The following is a 12,154-nucleotide window of genomic DNA, read 5'->3' on the forward strand; positions in this document are numbered from 1 at the left end:
ACTACAGAGGTGAGGATTATTATATTTGGGGGAAGTTCAGGCGAGTCAGATCACAATTTTAGATCATTAATATCATAATATGCATGTTTATGATTTATTTTTCTAAGTTACTACTTATGTTCTATTATTCATTTTAGATTGTACTATTGAAATTATTTTAAGCATTGTTTTACATGTGAGAAAAATATCATAACTCTTTTATGAGTCGTTTACCATAGCACTAATACTAATAATTATTATTGTTGTTGTATTGTTTATAGTAAATAAAATATGTGATAATAAGTATAAAAGAGCACTACTACTACTACTACTACTACTACTACTACTACTAATAATAATAATAATAATAATAATAATAATAATAATAGTAGTAATAGTAATAATAGTAATAGTAATAATAGTAATAGTAACAGTAATAATAGTAATAATAATAATAATAATTGATTAGGGGATTTTTCCCCGCCACGTGGACCAATCACGTGCTGCCACGTGTCATCCACGTGGACCAATTAGAGTCCACCACGTGTCATCTCGTAAGAGGTCCAAAGTGGACCAATCAGGCCACGACACGTGGCAGACAAAAAGCCTGACAGGAAAGCAGCCTCTGACGGTCCAAACTCCTTGGCAAAGGCCCAATCAGTCCTAGGTTTCACAAAACCTAGTATTGGGCACATTCTCCCACATTATAAATAAGATGTTTCCCCCAAGAAACATTGATGATATGATAGTCAAATCCAAACTCCAAATGGACCATCTCACAGATCTCCGAGAAACATTCGCCACACTCAGGCGGCACCAGGTCATGCTCAATTCTAAAAAATGTGTTTTAGGTGTTGATTGTGGGAAGTTTCTCGGATTTTTGATTGATCAAAGGGGAATAGAGGCGAATCCTGAAAAAATACATGCGGTCATAGATATGCAGTCGCCCCGCACTGTTAAGGAAGTTCTAAAGTTAACAGGTTGTCTGGCGGCATTGGGGAGATTCCTCAGTCGGTCAGGCGACAAGTGCCTCTATTTCTTCCAAGCAATTAAGAAGAAGACTATGTTTGAATGGGGGGGCAGATGCAGAGGCGGCCTTCCAAAAGTTGAAAGAACACTTACACTCTTTGCCAAGACTTGTCAGCCCTCTGAGAAAGGAAGTGTTGTATATGTACTTGGTTGTCTTCGATCATGCTCTCAATGCCGTCCTCCTTGCTGAAAGAGACGACAGTCAGCTCCCTGTTTATTTCATCAGCTATGTTATAAAAAATTCTTAGTTACGGTACCCCATGGTTGAAAATTTTAGTCTGGCCCTCTTTATGGCAGTAAAGAAGTTAAAACCTTACTTCTTGGCACATCCGGTCGTGGTCTACACTGATCAACCAATCAAGCGGCCATTAACAACCATGGAATCATCCGGGCGAATGATTAAGTGGGCAATTGATATGCAAAGCCTAGAAATCACTTTTGAGCCAAGGAAAGCAGTGAAGGGGCAGGCTCTTGCCGACTTCATTGTTGAGATGACTAGGTCGGCTGGTCCAGACAATCCTGATCAAGTCTGGAAGGTATATGTGGACGGGAGCTCCACAATGAACGGTTGTGGTGCAGGCGTCATATGTCAGTCTCCTGAGGGAGACAAGTATGAGTATGCACTACGTTTTAAGTTCCAAGCTTCAAACAATGATGCAGAATATGAAGCCCTACTTGCTGGCATTCGTATGTGTAAGGCGGCAGGGGCAAAGAAGGTGGACGCCTGTTCTGATTCACAATTGATTGTTAGTCAATATCATAATGACTATGAAGCCACGCATCCGGCTATGATCAAATATTTACAGGCGGTCAAAGAAGAGGCCGAGACACTTGAAGAGTTCCATCTCAGTCAAGTGCCTAGGTCCGAGAATAACCAGGCGGATGCCTTCTCCAAATTGGCATCCTCCGCCTCTTGTGACACACCAAGATCCGTTTTCTGGGAAGTAATGGAAAAAAAGGAGCATTGAGGAAGAACCCATTGGTGTTCTTGATCGAAGCTCCACCTGGATGGATGTCATCCGGGTATATTTAACAGACGTCACCCTGTCGGATACTTACCCAGAGATGACTATAATGAAGAAGCGTGTGTCTAACTTTGAGATGCACCAAGGGGAACTCTTCAAGAAAGGTTATCTACAACCTCTTCTGAAGTGTGTTACCCCAGAAAAGGGCCGAGAGGTCCTCGAAGATTTGCACTCAGGGTTCTGCGCCTCTTATATAGGCGGCAGGACGCTTGCAAGGAAAGTCAAGCGCCAAGGCTACTTCTGGCCTACCCTAGAAGCAGACGCCATGGAGATGGTTAAAAAATGTGACAAGTGTCAAAGGTTTGGCAAGCTCATCCATCGTCCGCCCATTGATCTGACGGCTATCCATAGCCCAGTGCCATTCGCCAAATGGGGCATGGACATTCTGGGTCCCTACACGCCTGTTGCAAGCGAACGGAGATATATTTTGGTAGCAGTCAACTTTTTGATGAGATGGCAAGAAAATATGTAGATATAATTATAGAATTGCCATTAAGATAAATGTTTTATGTTTATCTAGGAGATTAATGGGCCTCCTCCCCATCCTTGGTGCGGGAGATAGGGCTGAGGAAAACTATCCGAAAAACCGAAAACCTGATTCGTAACCGTTACGAAAATTAGGGTACTTGATCTGATAACCATAACGGTTCGGGTACCCGATTCGATAATTTGTTATCGGGTATGGCTATTGTGTATCATTTTAAAATTAACGGTTACCGATCCGATCCGATAAGCAATTTTTTTGTTTTTTTATTCCTTACTTAAATCTATTTTTCCAAAATCTAAACTCTTACTTTACTTCATAATCACTTTATAATATCAATGATTAGTAATATTATTAATAATTTGGTCAAGATCATGTGGTATTGTTGTTAATTATTGTTAAATGATATCATAATAACTACATTATTAAGTTTAATTATAATTATTGGATATTTTATTGGGGTACCCGATAATCGATCCAAAAATCTGGGTACCCAAAATCCAGGTATTAGAACTTATCGGTTCGATTTATAAATATCACTTTTGGTGATATTGGTTATCGATTACTCGAATCGTTAGCGTTAACGGTACGGATACTCGACTCATCCTCACCCCTGCCGAGAGATGAGCGGTGACATTGGGCTCAATACAACTTTGTATCATCTACTCTACTCAGCCATCCACCATTTCTGAACAGTGAAGCCCAATTTACCTACCATCCACGAAATCTCCCTCGATTTCCCCAATTTTTTAATTTTTGCCTTGGTTACAAATTACAATTTCCTTGACTTGATCTGCAACAAGGTCGTTGCTATCAGCAGTTTTTTTTTTTTCACCAAATTTCTCCCCAAAATCGAAGGATTCTCAATTCCATCAATAACAATGAAGTAACAACTTTAGCTCAATTCACTTGTAATTTTCAAGGGAAAAAAAAAATGTCGAAACCCCAACAAAGAATCATCAAAACTCTTCTCAAATTAAACTTCAATGTAATTCACAATCAAACCCAGATTTCTTCTTCAATCACAAAACCCTCAATTCATCATAATGTACGTAGGTTTGCAACTAATTTATCAAATGGGTTTGCAAATTCAGCTGCTAAATCTTCCAAAACCCTCCTAAATCCTGGTTTTCCATCTTCAATATCAAGACCCATTTCTTCAAATGGTGTTTTATGCCCAAAAATTGGTTTTTTCAAGTCATTTTTGGGAGTTTATTGTAGGAATTACTCGGCTGGAAATGCTAAATTGAAGGGAATTTCTGCAAAAACATTGGGTTTTGAAAAATTGGTGTTTAACCCACTTAATATTAGGCAGTTTTCAACTAAGATTTCAGGTCTTGGGAGTAAGCTTAATGCAGGTAAATTGAACAGCAATGCTGCTAAAAAAGTGGTTGAGAAGCCTTTATCAGCTATTAGCTCGACGTTTTCGCGGTATAAGGGAGTGATTGGGCTGCAAATTGAGGGGTTTTGGAAGAGGAATTTCTTGTTCATGATGGGGGCAGGAGGTGTATTTGTTTGCATTGTACTGTGGAGGATTATGTTTGGGATTGCCAATACTTTTGTTGGATTGTCTGAGGGGATGGCTAAGTATGGATTCCTTGCTCTTTCCAGTGCCATGGTTGCTTTTGCTGTAAGCCCTTTGCATATCCTGCAGTTAAATTTGAACATTATGTTTCTTGTCTCGGTTTCGTATGATTACATTGGCTTGTTCTGTGTTGTTTTTGTGCTGGATTGCTTGTAGCACCTATGATAGTAATGTGTTCTGAACATGGTTTATGCAGAATTTTGCTCCATTTTTGTGTGGTACCCTTTTGTTCATTACGTTCACTTTGCTCATTCCCATTGCTTTTGTTTTGCTGGACTTATTGTTCTCTTGATCTGAAGGATCACTAGGGTGATAGAATTACAATAATAATACTCTAGAAGGGGGGGTTGAATAGAGTATGGTCGTTTTTCGCAAAGACTGTAATTTCAAGGTCTTGAAATCAGTTTCTAGGCGGAATAAACTGATTTCACTTTCTGGTTTCAAGGCTTTGGAAATGGCTTAAGGATTTGAAATGAACTTTGAAATGCGACAAGAAGAAAGAACGAAAAGCAGTAAATAAAAGAATAAATGACACAATGATATTTTTACGAAGTTCGACAAGAATGCCTACGTCTCCGCCTAAAGGTGTTTAACCCTTAGGATTTCAATCTATTTTATTTTCTTTCCCTTAGAGTACTAAAGTAACTAGAAGACATTCCCTCTTCTTTCCGTAATCACCCGATTACACTTTAATCACTCAATTCCTAGAAATAAAAAGACTACCCAAAATACAATGATTCGCCTTGTTCAATATCACTCTTTGATATTTCTTTTTCACTCACAAGATATACTTTTTCTTTTCTCTCAATAACAATTACAAATAAGGTAATGAATACTTAGAGAGAAAATAAAACTAAGTAAATGAAGCTTGAATAACTCTTGTATTTCGTTGTATCACTGTGTTTTCTTTTCTTGGATGAATAAAACACTTGAGCAGCTTCACACAATTTATAAGCTTCAACAAACTACTGGAGCAACGAAGAAGTCTTGGAGCCGTTTTGAAATTCGAATTGCAACGGCACTGAGCAGCACAAACAGCCGCTATTTTCTAGGCTTCAAAATCTAACTTCAAGCAGTTAGTTTGTTGAATATTTCCAGCCTATTTTGTAGATTAACAGCCTGTCAAAACAGCTCAATAAAACAGCTAAGATTATCTAAATAAAGTCTATCTTTTTGCTTAAATATATTCGGAACCTACAAAACAGCAATTTGTTAGTCAAAAGATAATTATATAAAACAGAATAGTTATCTTGAATAAGTATGACACAATATTTATCTTAAGCATAAAACAAAAAACATATAAATAATATTTATCTTAACTAAATAAGCATGAAGATAAATATTAAAGCTAGCATCACATTATCATTCGAGACATCTATAATTCTACCTTTATTCATATAAAATTAACCACATATATATTGACTTTCATCATACAAAATTATAATACTGAAACAAGGTGGAGTCTTCATGATCTCTTCTTAATCGTATCGAATTAGTCCATAAATACTAGTGTGTCTGTGGTTCGCAACAGTTCTTTCTAGTGGCTTGACTTGCTATTTAGTTAATGCTTGTTGCCGATTTCTATTTCATCGGATTGATTATAAAGATAAGGATATAGCAGAATAATTAGCCTATTTTGTGGGCTTTTGCAAAGGAGATTACTCAGATTAGGGAGCGGCTAGAAAATTTTATACAATGATTCGCCTTGTTCAATTACAATCTTTTCATAAGAACTTTTTGCCAAATTATTTGCAGTTAGAAACAACAATTATTTTATTTGATTGATTTGCATTTCTGGCTGGTCTTCTGTATTTTGCAGTAGTTAATTACTATTGCCTCCATCATGTTACATTTTTACATTTATATTGAATTTTAGGAGTATACCTGTGTTTTTCTGTTGAGTCTCTAGAGGGTGACTCAGCCTTCATCTCAATAAGATGCAGTGGCTGTTGATTGTTTGTTTAGTAACTTTACCAGAAGTTTGTATTCTAACAGTGAATTTATTGAATCTTGCTTGAGTGATTATTGTCCTGGATCCAGTATTCTTTAGAGACAGGGTGGTTTGGATACTGAACAATGTAAATTATGAGCTCTAAGATATTTCAATACAATTGCACTTGAAGTTTGCAGCTTCTTTTATCAGTATCCCTACTCATGGGTCGTGAAAGTCATGAGACTTGTGACAATCTACTAGAGCCAAAGGGGCTACCTTGTGGCTGCTAGGCTATGTACATCTGGACTTCCCTAAACCTTGCAGCTGTAGGATTGCATCGGGTTATTGTATTAAACTCAGAACTTGATTGGGAGCATCGAGCTGATAGGAAATTTAAGTGATGTACTGGAGAGTTGAGATTGTTTCCGAAATACCATAAAAGCTTTTTAATCAGAACTAAATATATGTTGTGCAGTCAGGGTGTCTGTATGATGAATAGAAAAAAGATAGTGGTTTGAAGATTTGATTCTAATTGTGCGTTTATCATAATTTGTTGATCAGACATTTTTTTTGCTGGAAAAGAATATGGCTTAAAGATTAACGCTTTGTTTTGATAGCGAATAAGGAAGGAAAGGAAGGGGAGGGAAAGAGGAGGAAGGGAAGGGAAAAGAAAGGGAGGGGGAGGTGCGCTCCATATTCCCTCCAAATCTCTCCAATTTTGTAGGGATTTTGCTTATTAAAGAGAGAGGGAAAATGGATCCCTCCCTCTCCTTTCCTTTCCCTTCCTTCCCCCAATCCTTAACCCAAACAAGAGAGTGTGTCCCCCTCCCTTTCTCTTCCCTTCTTTTCCTTCCATTTCCTTCTATCCAAACAAAGTGTAAATGTTAGTTTATGGGTTTTCCATAAATAATTGGTCACTCTTGAAAATGGTTTTGCTGTTCAACTAGCTTTCCTTTTCTTACAGTATGTTCATACTGGGTCTTAAATCTTCACATTACTCGCTTGCTGTTATGATGCCATTCACCTTACTGTAAAATTCTTTCCACCCATCTTCTCTTTTTCAGAAAATAGATAATAGAATTGACCTAAACTATATATATTATATAGCTTAAACTCATACATGTGTTTACTTCTCCAAACAGAGATAAGGAATGGATACTTTAAGGCTCCATCTCCCTTGTTTAATTCTTATCTGAAGAAGTGGTATGAAGATATTCATACCACATATCCACATGAGTTTTGACAAACTAGCTGTCAATTGCTAACCAAAAAAGGCTGAAAAGTCTACTCCGTGTCCTAATTCTCCAACTGATAGTATTTAAGATTATGTCACTAGAATAATCCTGAATTTTTCAAATGTGTTCTCTTCCTCCCTAGTATTCTTTTATGGGGATAACATTTGTGATTTGGATGAAGCTATAAATTGATATTAATGAAATTTTTTTGAATGTGAATAAGACAAGTTGAAGCTCCTGAGTCCTGACCTTGTGAATTCCGACCCAGTCTCTCATTTTTATGGGAGAGGGGGCATGGTGTTCTAAATGATGATTTTTTTGTTAAAAAGCTTTTCTCTAATATAAGCTCTATTTGTCTCTGGAATGCGTAAGACATGAGAAAATACTTACTTTCTTTAGGTAAAGAATTCTGCTTCTCGGGTCCCTTCAATTTTTTGTTGTTTCCTTATTACCATATATGATGAGCTGAACCTTAACATATAAGCCGTAAACCATGGCAAAACTTAGTTTGAGCCTTTTCAAGTATATTTTATATGCTATATGATGGAAGGAATCTATGGAACAGATTCCACCTTGTGGTTGTCTTGATTTTGGAAGCCATTGAAAGCAAAAAAAGTCAGTTGATGGATTGAGTATTCAACTTCAGAATTCAGGTTGTTATTCTGGAGATATAAACGAGTCCAAGAAGGTTAATGTAAGCTTAATTTGAAGTAGAGACATGTAGTCAAACTCTCAAAACGGTTAAGAAGGCTAGATTTTAATAGTTGTCTTCAGGTCGACCGCATCATAGGTTTGTGCTGTGGTTGGCCAGTTTTTCAATTCAATTTCTCATTTATAATGACGTATGCTCTATAGAATCGATATCATGCCTTCATTTTTAAGCTCTGGTGTAACAAAAGGTTATAGGGCTCCTGTTCAGCTAAATTTTGTCTTCTGGCTACTTATATAGAAGAGTTGGTTGTAGTGGCCTTCTTAAGGACATTATGTTATATATAGATCCCTTTGATTATGACGTGGATCTCTACTCTGTTCTTCAGCATTTTTATTGGTTTGCTTTATGGGATATATTGTGGCTAAGAAATAGGCTGAGCCTGGTTCAGGAATTCCAACCTAGCTCCTTTTTTAGTGGAATTATGATCCTTAAAATTAGGAGACTCTAGGTTCTGCTGAATGCTTCTTGTATTGTTATATTTTTGGTTATATTGTCAGTAAACACTGATTTATACTTCGTATGCAATTAGATTTGGCTACTTAATCCTAATTTGATTGACTTTTATCCATCTATATTGGTCGCTGTTTGTGTAATATCTTGATTGGGAAACTAAAGGAGAAGAATAGTATTTCCTATTGCTACTTATCTTCACCGTCAATGAGCGGTGATTCGGTGAGGTTATACTGATTGGTGACCACCTTATCCTAATAGCTAACTTTTAGAAATTGTATAATAATTTCCTACCGATTTTGACTCAAACGTGGTATTTATTAGTCGCTATGTTGTTGGACTGTGTTAACAGTTTTAAAATCCACCCAACGTCTAGATTTTTCCAGTTGAGTACTTTGGACTAGATAGTTTCTTTGGTACTGTTCGTCATCTGTTTAGAGTATGTTGCTGCTATTTAATTCTTGTAACACAGCTCTGTTTAGAACATGGAGCACACCAACAAGGATAATATGGGATGGATTGGCTGGGTCACTTATTTTATGGAATGCAGAGCCGTAAGTCTAATAATTTTGTAAATACTTTTCATCCAAAAATAAACTCCACTCTTTCCTTTATTTTCCCAATAAAACTCCATACATACTTATTTATTTATTTATTTTTATTTTTTATTTTTTAAATCTTCTCTATCTTATCAATCTTTTTCTCTTTCTTTTCTAACACCTTATTACCTTTTGTTTTCTCTCTTCACCCACTTTAAAATATCTTTATTCTACGTTAACTTTTTTTTGGTCTCCTTGTTGATCTCAAATGTAAAGATCATTTTGCTCTTATTGTTGTTTAGGAAAATTGTTTATCTACCTGACAGTAGAGTATAAACAAGGTCAACGAAACTTGTTATAAAACTATTGAACGTTTATTCCTTGTCTTCTCGTGAAACTATTGAGATAATTTGTAAGCTATAAAATTCGCTGTATTTGCTCTTGCTCCTGATTTGGATAGCGTTTAAAAAATTGGATTGATGATTCAATCTGGAATTCATTCACTGATAACTGAGTTCTGTCAACCTTTTTTTTTCTTCTTCCGTGTACCACAGTTAGATCTTGCATCTGTCTTTTCCTCATTTTTGTCTCCTTAAGAATTTGTTAATTATTGAACAAAAGCAGTGTTCTCTCCTACTCGGCTTTGTTTGCTGGCCTTATCATTTCTATTTTGTGGGTGGGAGCCTTGGAGGAGAATTATATTCTGGAATAGTAGATCAGTAGATTGTCAGTTGTGTTAATTTTGTAGCCTGTTAACCTGTGCTGTGTAGCTAAAGCTAAATTGTCTTGTCACCCATGGCACAGTCCTGCCTAAACTGATTAATTTTTATCCCTAATTTATCTTCGTTATATTTCCTTTAGGGCCTTTATCTCCGTTCAAGGTATAATATCAACCCAGATAAAGTTTATAGGATGGCCATGAAGGAGCTCAATACATCTGCCAGCATTCTTGAAGTTTTGGGTGCCCCTCTTGCTGGAACTGACTTGAGAGCATATGTGATGTCAGGAGGTGGGCTTACAATGTCCAAACTCAAACCCAGGCTGAGGAGCAAGCGTTGTTTTCTTATCTTTCCCATAAGGGGCTCTGAAAGGAAAGGTTTAGTGAGTGTTCAGGTCAAGAAGAAAGATGGCAAGGTTTGTTTCTATTATCTATGCTAGCTATACTCATCACTTAATTCTAGAGGTTAGTAATATGCTTATCATAGTTGCTTGTTCATTCAGTTACGCTTAGTCATTGTCATACACAAACACAGAATAGGGACTTAAAGTCGTTAGCTCATAACAAACAACGGTTTGTCAGTGTTCCCTGCTAGATGATTATGAAACTAGGTCATTTTTCATGTATTGCATGCATCGTATGTGTACTACAAACTGGCTGCTCTGGGATTTTTGTTAGTGTGTGTATTTTTCTTGATGACTGCCTGCTTCAAGTTCCTGAAGCCGGTAGCCTGCCTTTGTGTCTTGAAGATTTGCGTGTTTATCAGTGTTATTTGTATGGTTAGAGGTTGGAACAATTTAGTTTCCTCTTTTAGGTATGTGAAGTCTTCATTGCAACTTCTTATTAGCTTCAGAACCATAAAATTTTTTAAGCTTATCAATTACCATTGGGCTTTCTTGAAACTACTTTCAAGAGTAAGACCCTCTTTGTTCATGCTTGTAGTTTTTTTTTTTTTATTTAAGCTATAATGCTGCATTTTGCTGCGAGGAAGATACTCTTTTTGCAAACTTTTTCCTTAGACTACTTATATTTTCTTCTAACAACTTGGTTTTTTATTCTATATATTTGTATGAGATATGGGTTTTAGCAAATTGAGGTTGAGGAGTGCTGAGCAATGTAAATCAATTTGCAGTCTTATGGAGATGTGGAAGTCATAACCCCTTGAAGAAAATATTTTATCTTGGAAGTATCTTTCTGCTTGATTCATATAAGCAAATCACAGCGAGAGAATCACCCGCTGTGGATTTGCAGGGTTCAATTGTAATAAATATAATAGAAACAGTGGTGGAAGGCCGTCTTTCAATTCTGATGGGGCTTAAAGGGAAGATTCATTTGTACAAAGTATCTGTTTTGCGATCTTTTTAGTGGAAAATTTTTATGTATTCTCTTTACCAACACCTTTGATCAATGCTTCTAAATTCATTCTTCTATTACTTTCGTCCATGATTGACCCAGTCAGCTGTGATTCATATACACTACTCCGTATTTAGGTTGGTATGAGCCAAAAGATATTTACTTGTTAGACTAGAATATTTTGGTGGAATCTAAGCTGATGACTGCATGACTAAAAAGTGGGACTTTATTCATTTGGCAGTATGACGTGAAATTACTAGCTGTGGACATTCCAATGGCATCAGGACCTGATCAGCGTTTATTCTTGATTGGGGATGAAGAAGAGTACAGAATTGGCGGAGGACTGATCGGAGAGCTAAGAGATCCTGTAGTTAGGGCAATGGCTGCATCCAAAGAGTTGGAAGAGAGAGACGACATTGAGGCAGAAGAAGATGAAGAAAGAGAACTACAGGAGGCAGAGAGGAAGCACCAGGAACAGGTTGAGAAGCTTGAAAGGGATAGAACCCGGTGAATGTCAATCCTACGATAGTTCTTCACTCCCATATTCAAAGGTTTCCTTTGTGTTTTTCGCTTTTTTAGGAAGATTCCCAAGCTGTTCAACATGGGTGTCCCTTGCACTTATGCATAACTGAGTTGGGGAATGATTTCATGGCTTTTTTGGTTTGTAACGAAGACCATTTTTTAGCAGCCATAAAACTCAGGTGATACAACTGAGACAAAATAGGTGGGGTTGAAGTGTAGCTTTTCTCCTACTTTTTGAATGGAGCACATAAATTTGGATTTTTTTTTATATGCTCCTTCATTAAAGATAAGAAATAAACAATTGTTTACATTTTATTCAACATTTCACAAAGATATGATGTAGTTTTTTCTAAAAATCCATCTTCATAATTGTATCAATACCTCTTCTTGTTCAATCCAAGTGGTTTACGACAACTTTAAAATATTACTACTTTTGTTTTTCGTTACAATAAAAGATTAATTCGGATAACACACGTTCAAAGTTGGGGATTATTCCTAAACTTGTTCAACATGTTCTTGGTAGAATACAAATCATTTACAACTTACATTTCTTTCTAATTAATTAACTAACACGTGAAAGTGTTTGATTA

At 36.6% G+C, this 12,154-nt stretch overlaps 1 protein-coding gene across 2 annotated transcripts; it reads left to right on the plus strand.

The window, feature by feature from the left end:
• Window positions 1–3,179: 3,179 nt before the first annotated feature.
• Window positions 3,180–11,879, plus strand: LOC110704429. 2 transcript variants are annotated; one of them, XM_021882210.1, is made up of 3 exons: window positions 3,180–4,147; window positions 9,833–10,105; window positions 10,822–11,065. In XM_021882210.1, exons 1-3 carry the CDS (start codon window positions 3,452–3,454, stop codon window positions 10,852–10,854), a joined length of 1,002 nt encoding a protein of 333 aa, XP_021737902.1. In that variant the 5' UTR covers window positions 3,180–3,451; the 3' UTR covers window positions 10,855–11,065. The 2 variants fall into 2 exon arrangements, with proteins under 2 accessions (XP_021737902.1, XP_021737901.1); XM_021882209.1 differs by lacking the exon at window positions 10,822–11,065 and adding an exon at window positions 11,284–11,879 and having other exon boundaries at window positions 3,182–4,147.
• The last annotated feature ends 275 nt before the right edge of the window (window positions 11,880–12,154 follow it).

This window comes from Chenopodium quinoa, unplaced genomic scaffold (assembly GCF_001683475.1).
Source record: "Chenopodium quinoa cultivar QQ74 unplaced genomic scaffold, ASM168347v1, whole genome shotgun sequence".
In the NCBI taxonomy this organism is placed as follows: Eukaryota; Viridiplantae; Streptophyta; class Magnoliopsida; order Caryophyllales; family Amaranthaceae; genus Chenopodium; species Chenopodium quinoa.

Coding starts and splice junctions, on each gene's coding strand:
- LOC110704429 (XM_021882209.1), top strand. CDS start 3,452: ATGTCGAAACCCCAACAAAGAATCATCAAAACTCTTCTCAAATTAAAC. Junction 4,148..9,832: donor GTGCCATGGTTGCTTTTGCT/GTAAGCCCTTTG, acceptor TATTTCCTTTAG/GGCCTTTATCTCCGTTCAAG. Junction 10,106..11,283: donor TCAAGAAGAAAGATGGCAAG/GTTTGTTTCTAT, acceptor TTCATTTGGCAG/TATGACGTGAAATTACTAGC.